Raw genomic sequence first — 15,432 nt, 5'->3', positions numbered from 1 at the left:
CAAATTGGCTATTGCACGTTAAGCCCATTCTCTCATCCCACACTGTACATGTTACCACTCCCACGCACAGACTGCTGCTTACACATGGTGGTTCCTGCTGACTGGCCTGCCCCTATGTCATACAGAACTGTGGAACTACCGTTTCCTCATACATACTCCTGCAGCTGCTGCCTTACAGAGGGCTAACTGCCTGAACCGTTATCCCCTATAGTGCCCAAGCCATCTCTGCTTCAGTCCAGTCCAGACATCTCTGCCTCAGTCAAATCCAGTCTAGCCATCTCTGCCTCAGTCAAACCCAGTCATCTCTGCCTCAGTCCAGCCTAACCATCTTTGCCTCAGTTCAATCATGCCTAGCCACTTCCATGGCACTCCAGCCCATTCATCTCTGCCTCATAGGGATGATCGGAATGGGTAATTTTCGATTCCGTGGAAATTCGGAATTCCGCCCGAACGAAATTCCGTAACCATTACATTCCGGCGGTATTTCACGGAATTTCGTGTTCCCGCGGTACAATTTCTGTAATCTCATTTGAAACCTTGTTTTTTAAACATCGTAGGCCGTGGGACCTAGTGGCTGTTCCACCAGTTAAATTTTTTTTTTGGAGCAGCAGGAGTTGTTGTAGGCCATGGGACCTAGAGGTGGTTCCACAGCATTCATTACAATTTTTTTTTTTTGCAGCAGGAGTTGTCGTAGGTCATGGGACCTAGAGCAGCAGGAGTTGTCATAGGTCATGGGACCTAGAGGTGGTTCCACGGCAGTCATTACACTTTTTGTTTGGTGAAGCAGGAGTTGTCATGGCCATGGGACCTAGAGGTGGTTCCTCGGCGGTCATCACAATTTTTGTTTGGAGAAGCAGGAGTTGTGGTAGGCCATGGGACCTAGAGGTGGTTTCATGGCGGTCATCACAATTTTTGTTTGGAGCAGCAGGAGTTGTCGTAGGCCATGGGACGTAGAGGTGGTTTCACGGCCGTCATCACGATTATTTTTTTGGAGCAGCAGGAGTTGTCGTAGGCCATGGGACCTAGAGGTGGTTCCACGGCAGTCATTACAATTTTTGTTTGGAGCTGCAGGAGTTGTCGTAGGCCATGGGACCTAGAGGTGGTTTCACGGCGGTCATCACAATTTTTGATTGGAGCAGCAGGAGTTGTCGTAGGCCATGGGACCTAGAGGTGGTTTCACGGCAGTCATCACAATTTTTTTTTGGAGCAGCAGGAGTTGTCGTAGGCCATGGGACCTAGAAGTGGTTCCACGGCAGTCATTACAATTTTTGTTTGGAGCAGGAGGAGTTGTCATAGGCCATGGGACCTAGAGGTGGTTTCACGGTGGTCATCACAATTTTTTTGGGGAGCAGCAGGAGTTGTCGTAGGCCATGGGACCTAGAGGTGGTTCCACGGCAGTCATTATAATTTTTTTTTTTTTGCAGCAGGAGTAGTCATTGGCCAAAAGCATAGGGTTAGTGATATTACGTCGGATTGCTGCAAAAACAGAATTTGTTTAATCTTAAAAGGCAAAAATATGCGATGGTAGTGATAGGCAGCAGAGTTTGAGAGGGAGAGCCTTTGAGGCTTGAAAAACAGCGCATTGTAATTTAGTCAGTGAGAGAGGCCTTGTAATTGTCACTGATCCATGACTCGTTCATTTTTATGAACGCTAGTATGTCCAAATTGTTTGTGGACAGATGGGTCCGTTGGTCTGTGACCACCCCACCTGCAGCACTAAATACTCAGAAAGAACACTGGCGGCGGGGCATGCCAGGACCTCCAGTGCATACTGAGCGAGTTCAGGCCAGGTATCCAGTTGTTTGTCCAATAGTTCATGGGGTCATCATTACTCTCCATATTGTCTGGAGCACTGGCCAACCCAAAGTAATCATTCACCATACGGGCCAGCCGCTGGCGGTGACCACTTTGTCCGCTGGTGGTGCTGCTGCTAGAAGGAGTATCTGGCATTGGCTGATAAAATTCCTTTAACATACTCAGCAGGTTCACAGATTGGCTATTGGTGCTGCTGCTGGGAGTGGGACCACCAGACCTTTGCTGAGTATGATGAGGCTTGGTAGTTTGGGTCTGGGATACAGGTGCAGGAAACGCATCTTCTACCCAACGAAGAAGGGCATCTCGGATCTGAGTCATCCTGGCATCTGCTTGGGAGGGGGGTATGAACTGCCCCATTTTCCCCCTTGCACCAGGGATCTAAGATGGTGGCCACCCACATGTCGAGCCTTCATTTTAAAGTTTTAATCCGGGGGTCCTTACGGAGGCACTGGAGCATATGCACAGCCATAGGGAAGAGATGTCTGCCATTAATCACCTCTTTCTGGCTGTCAGAACTGTTATCATGCTCCAGCTCCACATCACAATCTTCTTCCCACCCCTGGACAATGTGCTCTTCCGCTTCCACAAGATCTGCCTCCTCATCCAGGACTTGAGCATGCTCACTCACTCCCCCACTTGACTCATCATCACCACTGTTCAGTAGGGATAGGGCTTCCTCCCCCTGTTCGAGCAGTTTGTCAAGAGCCTCGTCCAGCAGGAAGGCAAGAGGGAGCACTTCTGATATGTTGCAGTGCTCCTCACTGACCACTTTTGTTGCCTGCTCAAATGGCTCCAACACTTTGCACACCTGTTCAATCAGCTGCCACTGGTCCCCAGTAATGTAGTCCAGTGGCCCTGTTCTGGAGGAAGATGTCTGAGACAGGTATAGCCTGACTGCCATACACTGCTCAAACAACCTTTCCAGCATGTGGAGGGCAGAGTTCCACCGCGTTGGACAATCGGAAATAAGCCTGTGCTGCGGCAGGCTATGGTGGCGCTGCAGCAGTTTTAAGGCCGTGGTGGCGGTTGCGGAGTGACGGATGTGGCCTGACACCTTTCGTGCTGAGGCCACAGCGTCCTTCAACCCATCAAAAGTGCGTAAAAATGTCTGCACTACAAGGTTGAAGACGTGGGCCAAGCAAGGTAAGTGAGTGTAGTCACCTTGCGAAATGGCGGCCAGCATGATGGCACCATTATTAGACACCACTACACCTGTCTCCAGTTTTCGAGGGGTCAGCTACTGCCGAATCTGATCCTGTAAGGCTGCAAGGATTACAGATCCGGTTTGCCTGTTCTCGTCCATGGATTCCAGTTTCTGCACTGCTTGGCATCGATGGTGCTGCAGACCAGTGTAGGAGCGGGAGGCTTGCTGGGAGCGCACTTTCTGGGAGGCTCAGCAATGGCAGACTGGCCTTGGACAGAACAGGTAGCAGAGGGAAGTAGAACAGGCCTTCCTTTCAACCCACGTGGTGGCACCACCAGCTGAGATGCCCCAGATCTTGCACCCTCCTCAGCAGCACCATAGAGGGTGACCCATAATGAAGTGCACCTTGCCACCGACAGCGTGATCCATGGACCAGCCGACACACTCCACAATGTGCTGGTGAAGGGCAGGGATAGCATTCCTGGCAAAATAATGGCGGCTGGGGATCCGCAATTGTGGAGCAACACTGTTCATCAGTCTGCGGAAGGAGGCACAGTCCACAAACTGGTAGGGCAGCAACTGTTGGCCCAACAGCCTTGCCAGGAGCGCATTATTTTTCACAACAAATGGATCACTTGCAGGGAGCATCCACTTCCTCTGCAACATTTCTGGCACAGAGGCCTGATGCTGGAACACTGGTGATATTTCGGAGGAAACCAACAAGGGTGATGGCGAGGTGCTTGCCGAGGTCTGGACTCTCTAGAGCCCTCTTCCAGCCTGGCATGCAGAGGGATTTGAAGTATAATGGGACTGAGCAGGTTGGATAGGGACAGGATGACTAGAAAAAGAAGAGGAGGGGCCTGTTTCTGCTGCTTTTCCTCCACCCATCTTATTGTAATTTTTTACATATTCGAACTCCCGTCTGTGGTGGTTGTGCAGATGGCTTATCAGCCCTGAAGTGCCAAACCCAGTTCCCGATTTGCCTCTGCTCACCGATTTACGGCACACAGAACAGTCTGCCCTGGATTCATCCTCTTCCAGAACAGTAAAATCATTCCATGCAGGGGACGTGTGTGCAGGTGGAGCAGTGGTGCGAGTGGTGTGACCTGTTCTGGCACGTCCATGCTCAGCATTGGACTGGTGGGTACTGACAGACGGGAAAGCACTTGCAGGCTGCTGGCCAACCGTCTGCTCTGTTTCTCCATGCTGCTCACGGCTGCTAGTGCCTAACCCACCAGATGGCGACCACGTGTTATCAGCCACCTCATCATCCAAAATATCATCCAGTTCAACCAAAGCACTGGAACCCATAAGTGACTGTTCTGGACCCTGGCCACCAAACATCTCTGTAGTTGACTAGTGGTGATGTTGACTGGTGGCACTGGATGAAGAAAACACAGGGGCCATTTCTGTCACCACAGAACCCACCACTTCTTGGGAGCTTGGTCCCATGGTCTCCTCCAATGCCACCTCCCAATCCTTCTCCACATCTCTCTCATCGACATACTCTAGTCTGAGGGACTTGAAGCTACTTGCAGCAGCACCAGTAGTGGCCATGTTCCTCATGACCAGAACCCGACCGCAGCTGCTTCTCTTGACGAGGTGGCCTCCTCCCAGTACTCTCCTCCAGAAGTAAAGCACACCGCTTTACTTCTGGAGGAGAGTACTGGGAGGAAGCCACCTCATCAAGAGAAGCAGCTGCGGTCGGGTTATGGTCATGAGGAACATGGCCACTACTGGTGCTGCTGCAAGTAGCTTCAAGTCCCTCAGACTGGGTAGAGGGTTCCTGATCTAAATAATCGACAACTCTCTTCGCCTGCTGCTCTGTCAAAATTTTCCGGCATGCGAACACAGGGAAGACATGTCTGACCAGGGGGGAACGCTTCCTGCTGCTGCTGCCACCCTCAACCTGATCACGTACTTCACGTAATCCACCAAAACCACCATCACTCCATTTTCTTTTAGGAGTGGCAGGAAATTGCTGCTGCTCTCGCTCCATTGTTTTGGGGCCACAAACTTTATTGGGGAAGGGGTATGAGCGACAGAACAGATAACAAAGTAAAGGGGTGAAATAAAGAAAATAAATAAAAAAAAAAAAAAAGAAAACAAAAAAAAAACTTGCACTACACTTAACTGTGTCAGAATTCTAGTGGTTTTATTTATGCAGGAAAAGCTGTCATATGCAGGGCCGCCATCAGAAATTTTGGGGCCCCTCACACATCATCAAGCCTGGGCCCCCCCTGGGCTCACCCACTGGCTGCTATGCCTGCCTACTAGCCACCTGACCCCACCACCGTGCCCACCACCATACAAGTTAGTGTCTTACAAATATTGTATTTTATTTCAATAAATAAATTGCCCACTAAATGTTTTTTTTAACACGCTCTGCCTAAGCAGCACTCTTTATGACTGTTAGTGAATCAACACCTTATAGTTTTAAACACAAGGAAGGTGCAGAGAAAGCCCAGTTAATGAGAGCGGCGGGTGTGGGACTAGGCTGAGCCTAGAGATGGTGAGAGGACCGGCCCTGTAATGTCGCCTGCGGAGGGGGGGGGGGCGAGCTGAGGCAGATAGTGCGTTGTGCAGCAGCACAAACAGAGACATGCGCAGTGATGCAAAGAGATTTGCCCATGAATGATGACAGGTCTGTCAGACGTGTGGCTGTGTGATGATGACACAGAGGCTTCCTGTGCACACGCAGCAGCAGCAGCACAACCTCTGGGTCAGCACAAGCTGATATTACACTGGCCCTGGTAAAAGTTAGTCAGGCCAGCAATAGGAGAGCTAGTAGAATGGGTGGGGAAAGCACAGCGGGGTCCCCCGAATCCCAGCCAGGTCACCATCTGCACAGAGTTTGTATGTTCTCCCGCTGTCCGTGTGGGTTTCCTCCAGGCACTCCAGGTTCCTCCCATATCCCAAAAACATACAAATAAGTTAATTGGCTTCCCCCTAAATTGGTCCTAGACATAAACTACACAATACACACTACATCGAAATATGACTACAGTAGGGATTAGATTGTGAGCTCCTCTGAGGGACAGTTAGTGACAAAACAGTATACTCTGTACAGCACTGCGGAAGATATCAGTGCTATACAAGTATTAAATAATAATAGATGAGGCTTAGGTGACCACGCTCCCCACCCCCACACAGTTAGTTTGCTAGCCAGCAACCAGGCTTGCTCATCACATGTAACCACGGTGGTTACTCGTCATTTAAATGAGTTAATTACCTCAGCTGAGCAGCTGTATGCGACAGGGTTAATTACCCATAATGCCGCCGTCCACCCTGCATTTCAAAGAGTTTGCAAGTGACCTATTCATCGCATTGCAAGCCTCGCTATGGCGCACTTCCTCCTTGAAGCCGGAAGGAGGAAGTGCGCCATAGCGAGGCTTGTAACACGACCAATAGGTCGCTTGCAAACTCTTTGAAATGCTGGGCGGACGGTGGCATTATGGGTAATTAACCCTGCCGCATACAGCCGCAGCAATTACAACTCATTTGAATCACGTGTAACTATCATGGTTACTCGTGATGAGCAAGCCTGCCAGTAACAATATACACTCTGTACAGCGCAGCGCTGCAGCCTGCATAAGATGCAATAGTGCTGCTATATAAATATTAATAATTGAGGCTCAGGTGACCGCGTTCCCTACCCCCAGTGCACAGTTAATTTAGTAGCGAATAGCGATCATCACTAAACAAAGTATACTCTGTACAGCGCTGCAGAAGATGTTAGTGCTATATAAATAAATATTAATAGTTGAGGGCCCCTGAGGGCTCAGGTGATTGTGCTCCCCACCCTCACACAGTTAGTTTGGTAAGCCTGCCTGAAATTAAATGTGTTGACCCCCAAACCAACACCCCCCTCCCCCGATCCAGACACTGGCACACTGCCTGTCTAACTATCTCACCGTGACCATGCTGTCACGGTAACTGTGATGTGCCGCCTGCACGCTCTATTTCTTAAAAATCACTGCGCTCGAATGAGTCGGCTCACTCTGCACACATTCGTGCAGTCTACAAGTTTCCCGACCTCCTCCTCTCTGATCAGCCCAAGCGGCAGCGTCATGACGTCATTGGCGTCATGACGCGGCCGCTCAGTCCCAATCAGAGAAGGGAAACCGGAAGGCGGAAATGTGCAGCAGAGCGGCGATTGCTGGACAATAATAGTACACTGCGGAACATAGACCCCCGGGCCGGGGCTGGAAGGTTCAGCAATGCCATGCCAGCACCTGCATCGTGGTGGTGGCTGGTGGGACACTTTATTGCTCGCTAGCAAATACTTTGGGGGGACAGCAGCGCAGCGCTCAGTCAGGATGTTAATGCCTGGGGGGCCCCGGGGCTGCGGGCCCTCTCGCGGCCCAGGGCCCGTGACTGAAGTGATGTTGTAACCCCCTGATGGCGGGCCTGGTCATATGTATAGGTTTTAAGTTTGAATGTTCTATGCAAATTTCATTGTAAACTGTAATGTTAGAGTACTTTATATTGCTCTGTGACATCTCAGCATATTCCAGGGTGTAAAGTTTATAAGATTACTTTAACTTATAACTTATGTAATTATATACTGAGTGCTCTGATTCATTTCAAGGTACACCATCAATCTATAATTACTGTTATAGAGGGTTCACACCGCGCTATGCCGGATTTATATGATAGCAACGCTTTAAGGGCTGGTCCTTTACTGAGTTTGCAATCATGAAAAAGGCAAGAACCGCTCAGATTTTTGACAACTAAGCAATCACCTAACTCACTCTCACTCTGTCAAACACTAAGCCTGCGGCCTGGCTGGCTCTGTCTAACCCTCTCCACACAGCAACTACTAGCACACTACACTACAATCTATCACTCAAACTAACAATCTACTGTCACTCTCTCACAAATACACCTAGCTACTACTACTAATATAGCTCACACCAATCTAATTCTCTCACACAGTCTTTAAAAAGACATTTGGTTTATATACAGTCTTTAAACAGACTATTGTTTTATGTTGAAACAACTAATATGGGTCTGTCTCTCCTCTCTCTCCAACACCAGACCTAAACCCACAAGCTTTGTGCCTGTCACACCTCTCTTATATACAAAATGGGTGGGATAGCTGATGATAGGTAGCTAGGGAGCTGGTTGCTAACGTAGGATTGGTTGGTTTTTGTTAAGACTCTAATTGGTGCTGAAATTCTGATTTTCATGTAGAAATACTGTTGTTTTCACTTTTAAACTTCTGTCTAGGGTTTTCCTTCTGATTGGCTTAAAAAATTCGCATTCCGACGGAATTCCGAATAGCAATTCCGGAATTACCGTTAAGCGCTATAGCAATTCCGTTCCGATGCGACGGAATGGAATTGCCAATTTCCGATCGGAATCACGGAAATCTGAATTCGGTGAGCATCCCTACTGCCTCAATCAAATCCAATCTAGTTATCTCTGTATCAGTAAAGACCAGTCATCTTTGTCTCAGTCCAATCCAGCCCAGCCCAGTTTTCTCTGCCTCAGTCCAGTCCAGTCATCTCTGCCTCCGTCCAGCCTAACCATCTCTGCCTCAGTTCAATCATGCCTAGCCACTTCTGTTGCACTCCAGCCCAGTCATCTCTGCCTCAATCCAATCCAATCTAGTTATCTCTGCCTCGGTAAAGACCAGTCATCTCTGTCTCAGTCCAATCCAGCCCAGCCCAGTTTTCTCTGCCTCAGTCCAGTCCAGTCATCTCTTCCTCAGTCCAGTCATCTCTGCCTCAGTTCAGTCCAGCTCAGTTATCTCTGCCTCAGTCCAGTCCAGCCCAGTTATCGCTGGCTCAGTCCAGTTCAGTCATCTCTACCTAATTCCAGCCCAGTCCTCTCTGCTTCAGTCCAGCCTAGTCATCTCTGCCTCAGTCCAGCCCAGTTATCCCTGCCTCAGTCCAGTCCAGCCCAGTTATCTCTGCCTCAGTCCAGTTCAGTCATCTCTACCTTAGTTCAGCCCTCCCATCTCTGCCTCAGTATAGCCTATCCATCTCTGCCACAGTCCAGCCCAGTTAGCTCTGCCTCAGTCCAATCCAGTCTAGCCATCTCTGCCACAGTCCAGTCTAGCCATCTCTTCCACCGTCCAGTCCAGTCATTTCTGCCTAAGTCCAGCCCCGTCATCTCTGCCTCATTCCAGCCCTGCCATCTCTGCCTCAGTCCAGCTCAGTCATCTCTGCCTCATTCAAGCCTAGCCATCTCTGCCACAGTCCAGTCTAGTCCAGTCATCTCTGCCTCATTCCAGCTCTGCCATCTCTGCCTCAGTCCAGCCCTGCCATCTCTGCCTCAGTCCAGCCCTGCCATCTTTGCCTCAGTCCAGCCCTGCTATCTCTGCCACAGTCCAGCCTAGCCATCTCTGCCACAGTCCAGTCCAGCCCAGTCATCTCTGCCTCATTCCAGCCCTGCCATCTCTGCCACAGTCCAGCCCAGTCATCTCTGCCTCATTCCAGCCTAGCCATCTCTGCCTCAGTCCAGCCTAGCTATCTCTGCCACAGTCCAGCCTAGCCATCTCTGCCTCATTCCAGCCCTGCCATCTCTGCCTCATTCCAGCCCTGCCATCTCTGCCACAGTCTAGCCTAGCCATCTCTGCCACAGTCCAGTCCAGCCCAGTCATCTCTGCCTAATTCCAGCCCTGCCATCTCTGCCTCAGTTCAGCCCAGTCATCTCTGCCTCATTCCAGCTTAGCCATCTCTGCCTCAGTCCAGCCTAGCTATCTCTGCCTCAGTCCAGCCTAGTTATCTCTGCCACAGTCCAGCCTAGCCATCTCTGCCTCATTCCAGCCCTGCCATCTCTGCCTCAGTCCAGCTCAGTCATCTCTGCCTCATTCAAGCCTAGCCATCTCTGCCTCAGTCCAGCCTAGCTATCTCTGCCTCAGTCCAGCCTAGCTATCTTTGCCACAGTCCAGCCCCTAGCCATCTTTGCCTCATTCCAGCCTAGCCATCTCTGCCTCAGTCCAGTACTGCCATCTCTGCCTTAGTCCAGCCTAGCTATCTCTGCCTCAGTCCAGCCTAGCCATTTCTGCCACAGTCCAACTCAGCCTAAGGGCCCGTTTCCACTACTAAAGTGATGCAAATGCGGCTACCTAGCCGCATTGCATCACTTCCGCCGCCGCCTGTGTCACTTCCGCATCTCCCGATGGACGTGGCTGCGGGCAGTAGCCGCATCGCACCGCTCCTAGTGGAAACGGGTCCTAAACACTTAGGCCACTGTGGTGGCGCTTCTGTGGTAGAGCTTCAGTAAAATGGGTGCCCTATAGGCAGAAAAATTAATTGTGGCTATGCCAACACCCAGGCAACAATTTGAATACTGGCAGTGCCTCATAGTTATCCAAATTAGGTAGTGTGGATATTGGTGAAGAGAGTCTTTAGTGGAAACGGTGCTTATATTGGCAGAGATATCGTGCAGGTGTCTGTTAGGGCTATGCATCGACAGAAGGAGGGTTTGAGTGAGAACAAGGTCGTAAAATGCTTGTAATTTTACTGATATTATACTAGCGGCCCTTTATCCATGTACTCTATGTGTGATGGGGCAGGAGGGGATTAGGACTAAATCATGAAAGTTCTCCGATTATGGTCCTTGTCCTTTATCCAATTTATAACATGCTCTTACTTTTCTACTGTACTTTGCAGAAAACTTATAACCATTCTGACAACAGAAAGCATTCACAAATCCCCTTATTGTCATTTAGTGCAAAGCAGACCCAATTATTTGATGTAGGCAATAAACCAATCTATATATTTTCCTATAATGGAAACAAACCGAAGCAGTGACAGAAGACCCAGGGAAACACAATGAGGCCATCAAGAAACTTTACAGTATCCTACATAGGAAGTGAACCTGGGATCCTTTCTGGCAATAATACAAGCTACTTTGACACCAAACTGTACCATATCTACTTATATATTATTGCTCCCATGAAAGTGACCTCAGTTGATTGTATTGCCTATGAAAATAAACAAATTACATTTACATTATTTTTATTTATATATTTCGACAAAAAAAAAGTATGACTTTCAATAGTATCTTGTGATTTCTGAACTGAACCAGCTTTTATCTCTGGGTTCAACATGTATGTTAACCTCCATCCTACTTAACTGGCACATAAAACCATGCTATACACAACACTATATAAGTAGATTTCTATATAGTATAAAATATTCATCTTTCTTCAGATTGTTGCAGTGTGTATGTGTATGCTGAAATATTCCGCTTGGTGTCTGATGAAGCAATTAATTAGTCATTCTGACAGACTGTCAGTGGAAAAGTAGAGGCTGACTAAATGTAGCCCACACATGAATGTATGTTATACACAAATAAATAGTTCGGTGTAGGGTTTGTTACCTAAGCTTGTGAAAAGGTGTGCGATGTTCTTCTGTACCCCAAATCCTATTTCACTAAACATGTAATGTGAACAATCTGTGACCTGTCTTACAAGATCTATATCATTTACATAACCAGAGTAATATGGTAACATTATCATTGGACCATATATAGGATTGAATTATGTTGCTATTATTTGCTATTGCTATTATTTAGTCTCTGTTAAGTTATAGAGCTTCAATCTAACCATCTTAAAGGACATAATGAGATAGACATATGTATGGACAGTGCCAAGCACACAAAACTAAGCTTTGTGTCTTTTTTTCTTTCTCTGCCCTAAAAGAGTTAAAAATCAGGTATGCAAGTGACAGTTTCTGTCTGGGTCAGGACCGGGTCGGACTGGGTCAGACTATAGCATAACCCTCACTGATCAGTAATTACAGCCATAAAATACTTTCCTGTCAGTAAATGGCTTCTGAGAGCAGGAAACAGATAAAAAGGGTCAATTATTCATAGATTTGAGCTCTGGCATACTGCAATGAAGGTGTCATTGAGCAGAGACAATGAAACAGTAAAAAAAACTAGATTTAAATATAAAATAAAACTGTGGGATATCTTAACAAGTCATTTTTAGGCGAAGGAGGATAGATACGATTGTTTTTCTCATCAGTTTATTTTCAGCTCGGATGTCTTTTAAGCATAATTTTAAAAAATACTATATTCCACTGTATCTCTGAGTTGCAATTCATACAGTATGTGTATCATAGTCACAGGCATAAAATCATTTACACGAGATCTCACCAAGAAGTCACCAAGTATTCACTGATACTGGTTTCTTTATTTTTTCCCCACCTTGTCCAGTTAACTTCTCAGGAAACCTCTTTAGCAGGATAGTTAAGAAGGTGTCTGATATGCAACACTCCCTTTTACCCAAATGGAGCAATTCAAATATTCGATAATCCACATTGAGCATAATATGAGTGATGTCATTTACAGAGTAGTGCTATTAATGATTTATATATGAAATGATTATTTGATTACACATCGACCTGATAATTCTTTGAAAAGTAGGTAAAAACAGAGAACCTAGAGTCACAGTTCACTGTACAACATCCAGAATGATAATTCAATTTTTAAGGAGCAAAATATATACAAATCTAGCTCAAATACCTAAACCTCTGCAAACAACACTTTATAATGCAGAAACAACCACTCAGCGGTTGTGCAAAGTTCTATAAAAGTGTAGTGGACAAGTCCAGCTCCAAACACACGTACACAAGTCCATTATCAGTGAATGATGTGTCTGCAGGAGCCTGGTAGCTAATATCTTCAAGAACAATTTCTATTGGGACATCCAGTAGCCCCTCAAAAAAAAGGAATGTTCCTATCCACAATGGATGATACATTGTAACATAGATCACTAATTATGAACCTGGAATAATCAGAACATCACGCACACATAACAGCTGAAATTCATGACAGCTTACAGTGCTTGACAGAATTAATTTATGAGCTCATATCCCTGTTTGGGTTCAAGGGATTAACAAAAATAGGTAAATAGAAAATTTGAAAAGAGAAGGATGTTGAGGAGACAAGCTATATAGCTGAAGTAATGTATGCTGCATCTTTTCATTATCTGATTGAGCTGCTATGAATGCAGTGCAGCACTGTCCTGTGTACGAGTGCAGAACAGCGCTACTGTCCATGGTGCTGAAACATCCAGCTGCCTAGCAAAGACATACGGATCAAGCAGATCTCTACCAACTTCATACACCTGCTTGAGTCCCTATATCATATGTCACCTCAATTATAAATGCAGATAATAAACAATAGAGTTTAAAGTAAACCCCTCAAGATCACCTTAATGAGCACTGTCAGTGGACATCACCATGAACAAATTAGCACCATGCACCTGGAAACAGTCTAGGGGTGTTTTATGCCTGGCAGAAGTGCACTGACCTGTGATTTTTCTGGCTGTCCTTCTTCTCCATGATAGCTGGAACACAATTGGTGAGCTCGGTCCAGTCTGCATGCAAGCCACAACTCCATCCTGTAGAGAAGCGAGAAAATAACCAAGTCTCCTTCCTGCCAGGACGGTGACAGGTGCACTTTTTCTGCCCTGGCTTGCAGTCACAGGGCTGCTCCAGACGGATATTCCTAACCAGGTGCCTTCCGAAAGTCGTGCCTCCTGTCTTCTGGATGTGGAGGAACACTATCACATCATCCCCTTTGATGTTAAAATCCACAAACCTGTAGAGGTCTTTGGCCATGAAGTTGAAGGTCGGATGAAATTTGGGAGGGATGTTATCCTCTTGAAGTTCACTTTCATCCTCCTCACTTTGCCACTGTGCCTCTGGCATAGCTGGCAGCTCAGAGGACCGTTCTGCCCCTCGTACTGACTCCCCTGCTTTGAAATGCCAGGAAGAACTGGTCCCAGCTGGGCATATGTACTGGTACACAATCATTACAAACAGGACAGCTAGAATTGGGGCCAAAATCAACTTGTTGGCTCTGTCATCCATAATGCCCAGGGAAGGTCTTTTCATGAAAGCATGTAAAAGAGAACGAGCGTGCCTTTATTCTACTGAATACCATCAAGTGACACAATAAGCTTTTCTTTCAAAAGCAGCGTGAGATGGTGGTCCTCCCCAGCACCCATTTTCAAAGGAAATGCTCTACTCCAGCCAGTGTGGCATAAGTTGATTGCCTTGCTTGAGGAGAGATCAGGTACTGCAATAGACAGAACTGTGTTGGAAGTTCAATGCGGTGCAGAAGTTACAGGAGTGTGGAGGACACGTGAAGGTGCCATGAGCTGCCCCTGCTTTCACTCTGCATTCCTCAGCTGTCGCCGTGCACTGCCAGCACAAGGAAACCCTCACGCCTTCTGCTCAACGAGATGGGAGCATGAAGCTGGAATTTCTAATTCACACAAAGCCAATCGCAGACTGATGTCTCAGTCCTCATACCCAATCACTGGTTTCTTTTGGGAATAAGCCAGACAGCGTTTTGGACCAATGGAAAATGTAAACAGGGGTAGATTGACACCTACACTGCAGACGCCAGAGGTAAGCCAATGAGAAATACAGTGACTGCAGAGAAGGAGGGAAAATGCTTCCAAGAACCAATACAAGCAGGATCTAATACATAAGCGATAATAAAAGACTCCCCGGCATCCCTTTAGACATGCAAGCTCCTCACTTGTACCAGTCAGACAGTACGCAGTGCAGACCTGCTCTATGTATGGGCTGCTTATCGGTTATTGAGTAAAATGATGTTAGCTGAGCACTTGCCTCAGTAAAAAGAACCTAAACGTGAGAGACAGGTGCAAGCTGCTATTTTAGGCACTCTTCTCTTGTATGTCCTTTTAAACATAAACATTAAACATGTTAGTTGCCAGGTTGTTGGACTGATCTTTTGGTGTCAGTATGTTTTGATTGTTTGATGTATGACAGCATACACGGTTTGAAAGCGGCCCACTCCTGCAAATGCCCACTATCATCTGATGCTGTACAGAGTAACAAGCAAACATGAGGACATAAAAATACAGACATTGGTGCATAATACAGTAGTAGACTGTACTTGTTACTGTGACAAATGCATAGTGATTTAGGCATGCAGAAACTATTATAAATATTATCGCACGGGGAAACTATTATACATATTATTGCATGGGGAAACTATCATAAATATTATCAATGAAAATGGGAAGATTAGTCTTTTGCCATACCAGTGATTATGAATGAGCCGCAGGCTGTGACTGCCTTTGGGGCACTGACATGGACACACCGCTTGATGCAGTGCACCCAGAGCTGCAGGCTGTGACTGCCTATAGGGCACTGACATGGATACCCCGCTCAATGCAGTGCACCCAGAGCCGCAGGCTGTGACTGCCTTTGGGGCACTGACATGGACACACCGCTTGATGCAGTGCACCCAGAGCTGCAGGCTGCGACTGCCTATAGGGCACTGACATGGATACCCCGCTCAATGCAGTGCACCCAGAGCCGCAAGCTGCGACTTCCTATGAGGCACTGACAAGGACTCAGAGCTCCATGTAGTGCATCCAGAGCTGCAGGCTGCGACTGCCTATAGGGCATTGACATTAATAAACTACTCAATGCAGTGCATCCAGAGCTGCAGGCTTCAACTAAGTATGG

The 15,432-nt window shown here is 47.3% G+C and overlaps 1 protein-coding gene across 1 annotated transcript in view; it reads right to left on the bottom strand.

Moving 5' to 3' along the window:
• Positions 1-14,215, bottom strand: part of HS6ST3 (heparan sulfate 6-O-sulfotransferase 3) — a 782,497-nt gene extending 768,282 nt beyond the window's left edge. Inside the window, exon 1 of the mRNA XM_068267933.1 lies at positions 13,235-14,215. Coding sequence (XP_068124034.1) covers positions 13,235-13,821 — 587 coding nt within the window. The 5' untranslated portion in view covers positions 13,822-14,215. The remainder of the gene's footprint in view (positions 1-13,234) is intronic.
• Between the last annotated feature and the right edge of the window lie 1,217 nt (positions 14,216-15,432).

Source organism: Hyperolius riggenbachi, chromosome 2 (genome assembly GCF_040937935.1).
Source record: "Hyperolius riggenbachi isolate aHypRig1 chromosome 2, aHypRig1.pri, whole genome shotgun sequence".
In the NCBI taxonomy this organism is placed as follows: Eukaryota; Metazoa; Chordata; class Amphibia; order Anura; family Hyperoliidae; genus Hyperolius; species Hyperolius riggenbachi.
This window is presented reverse-complemented; position numbering and strand designations above follow the sequence as displayed.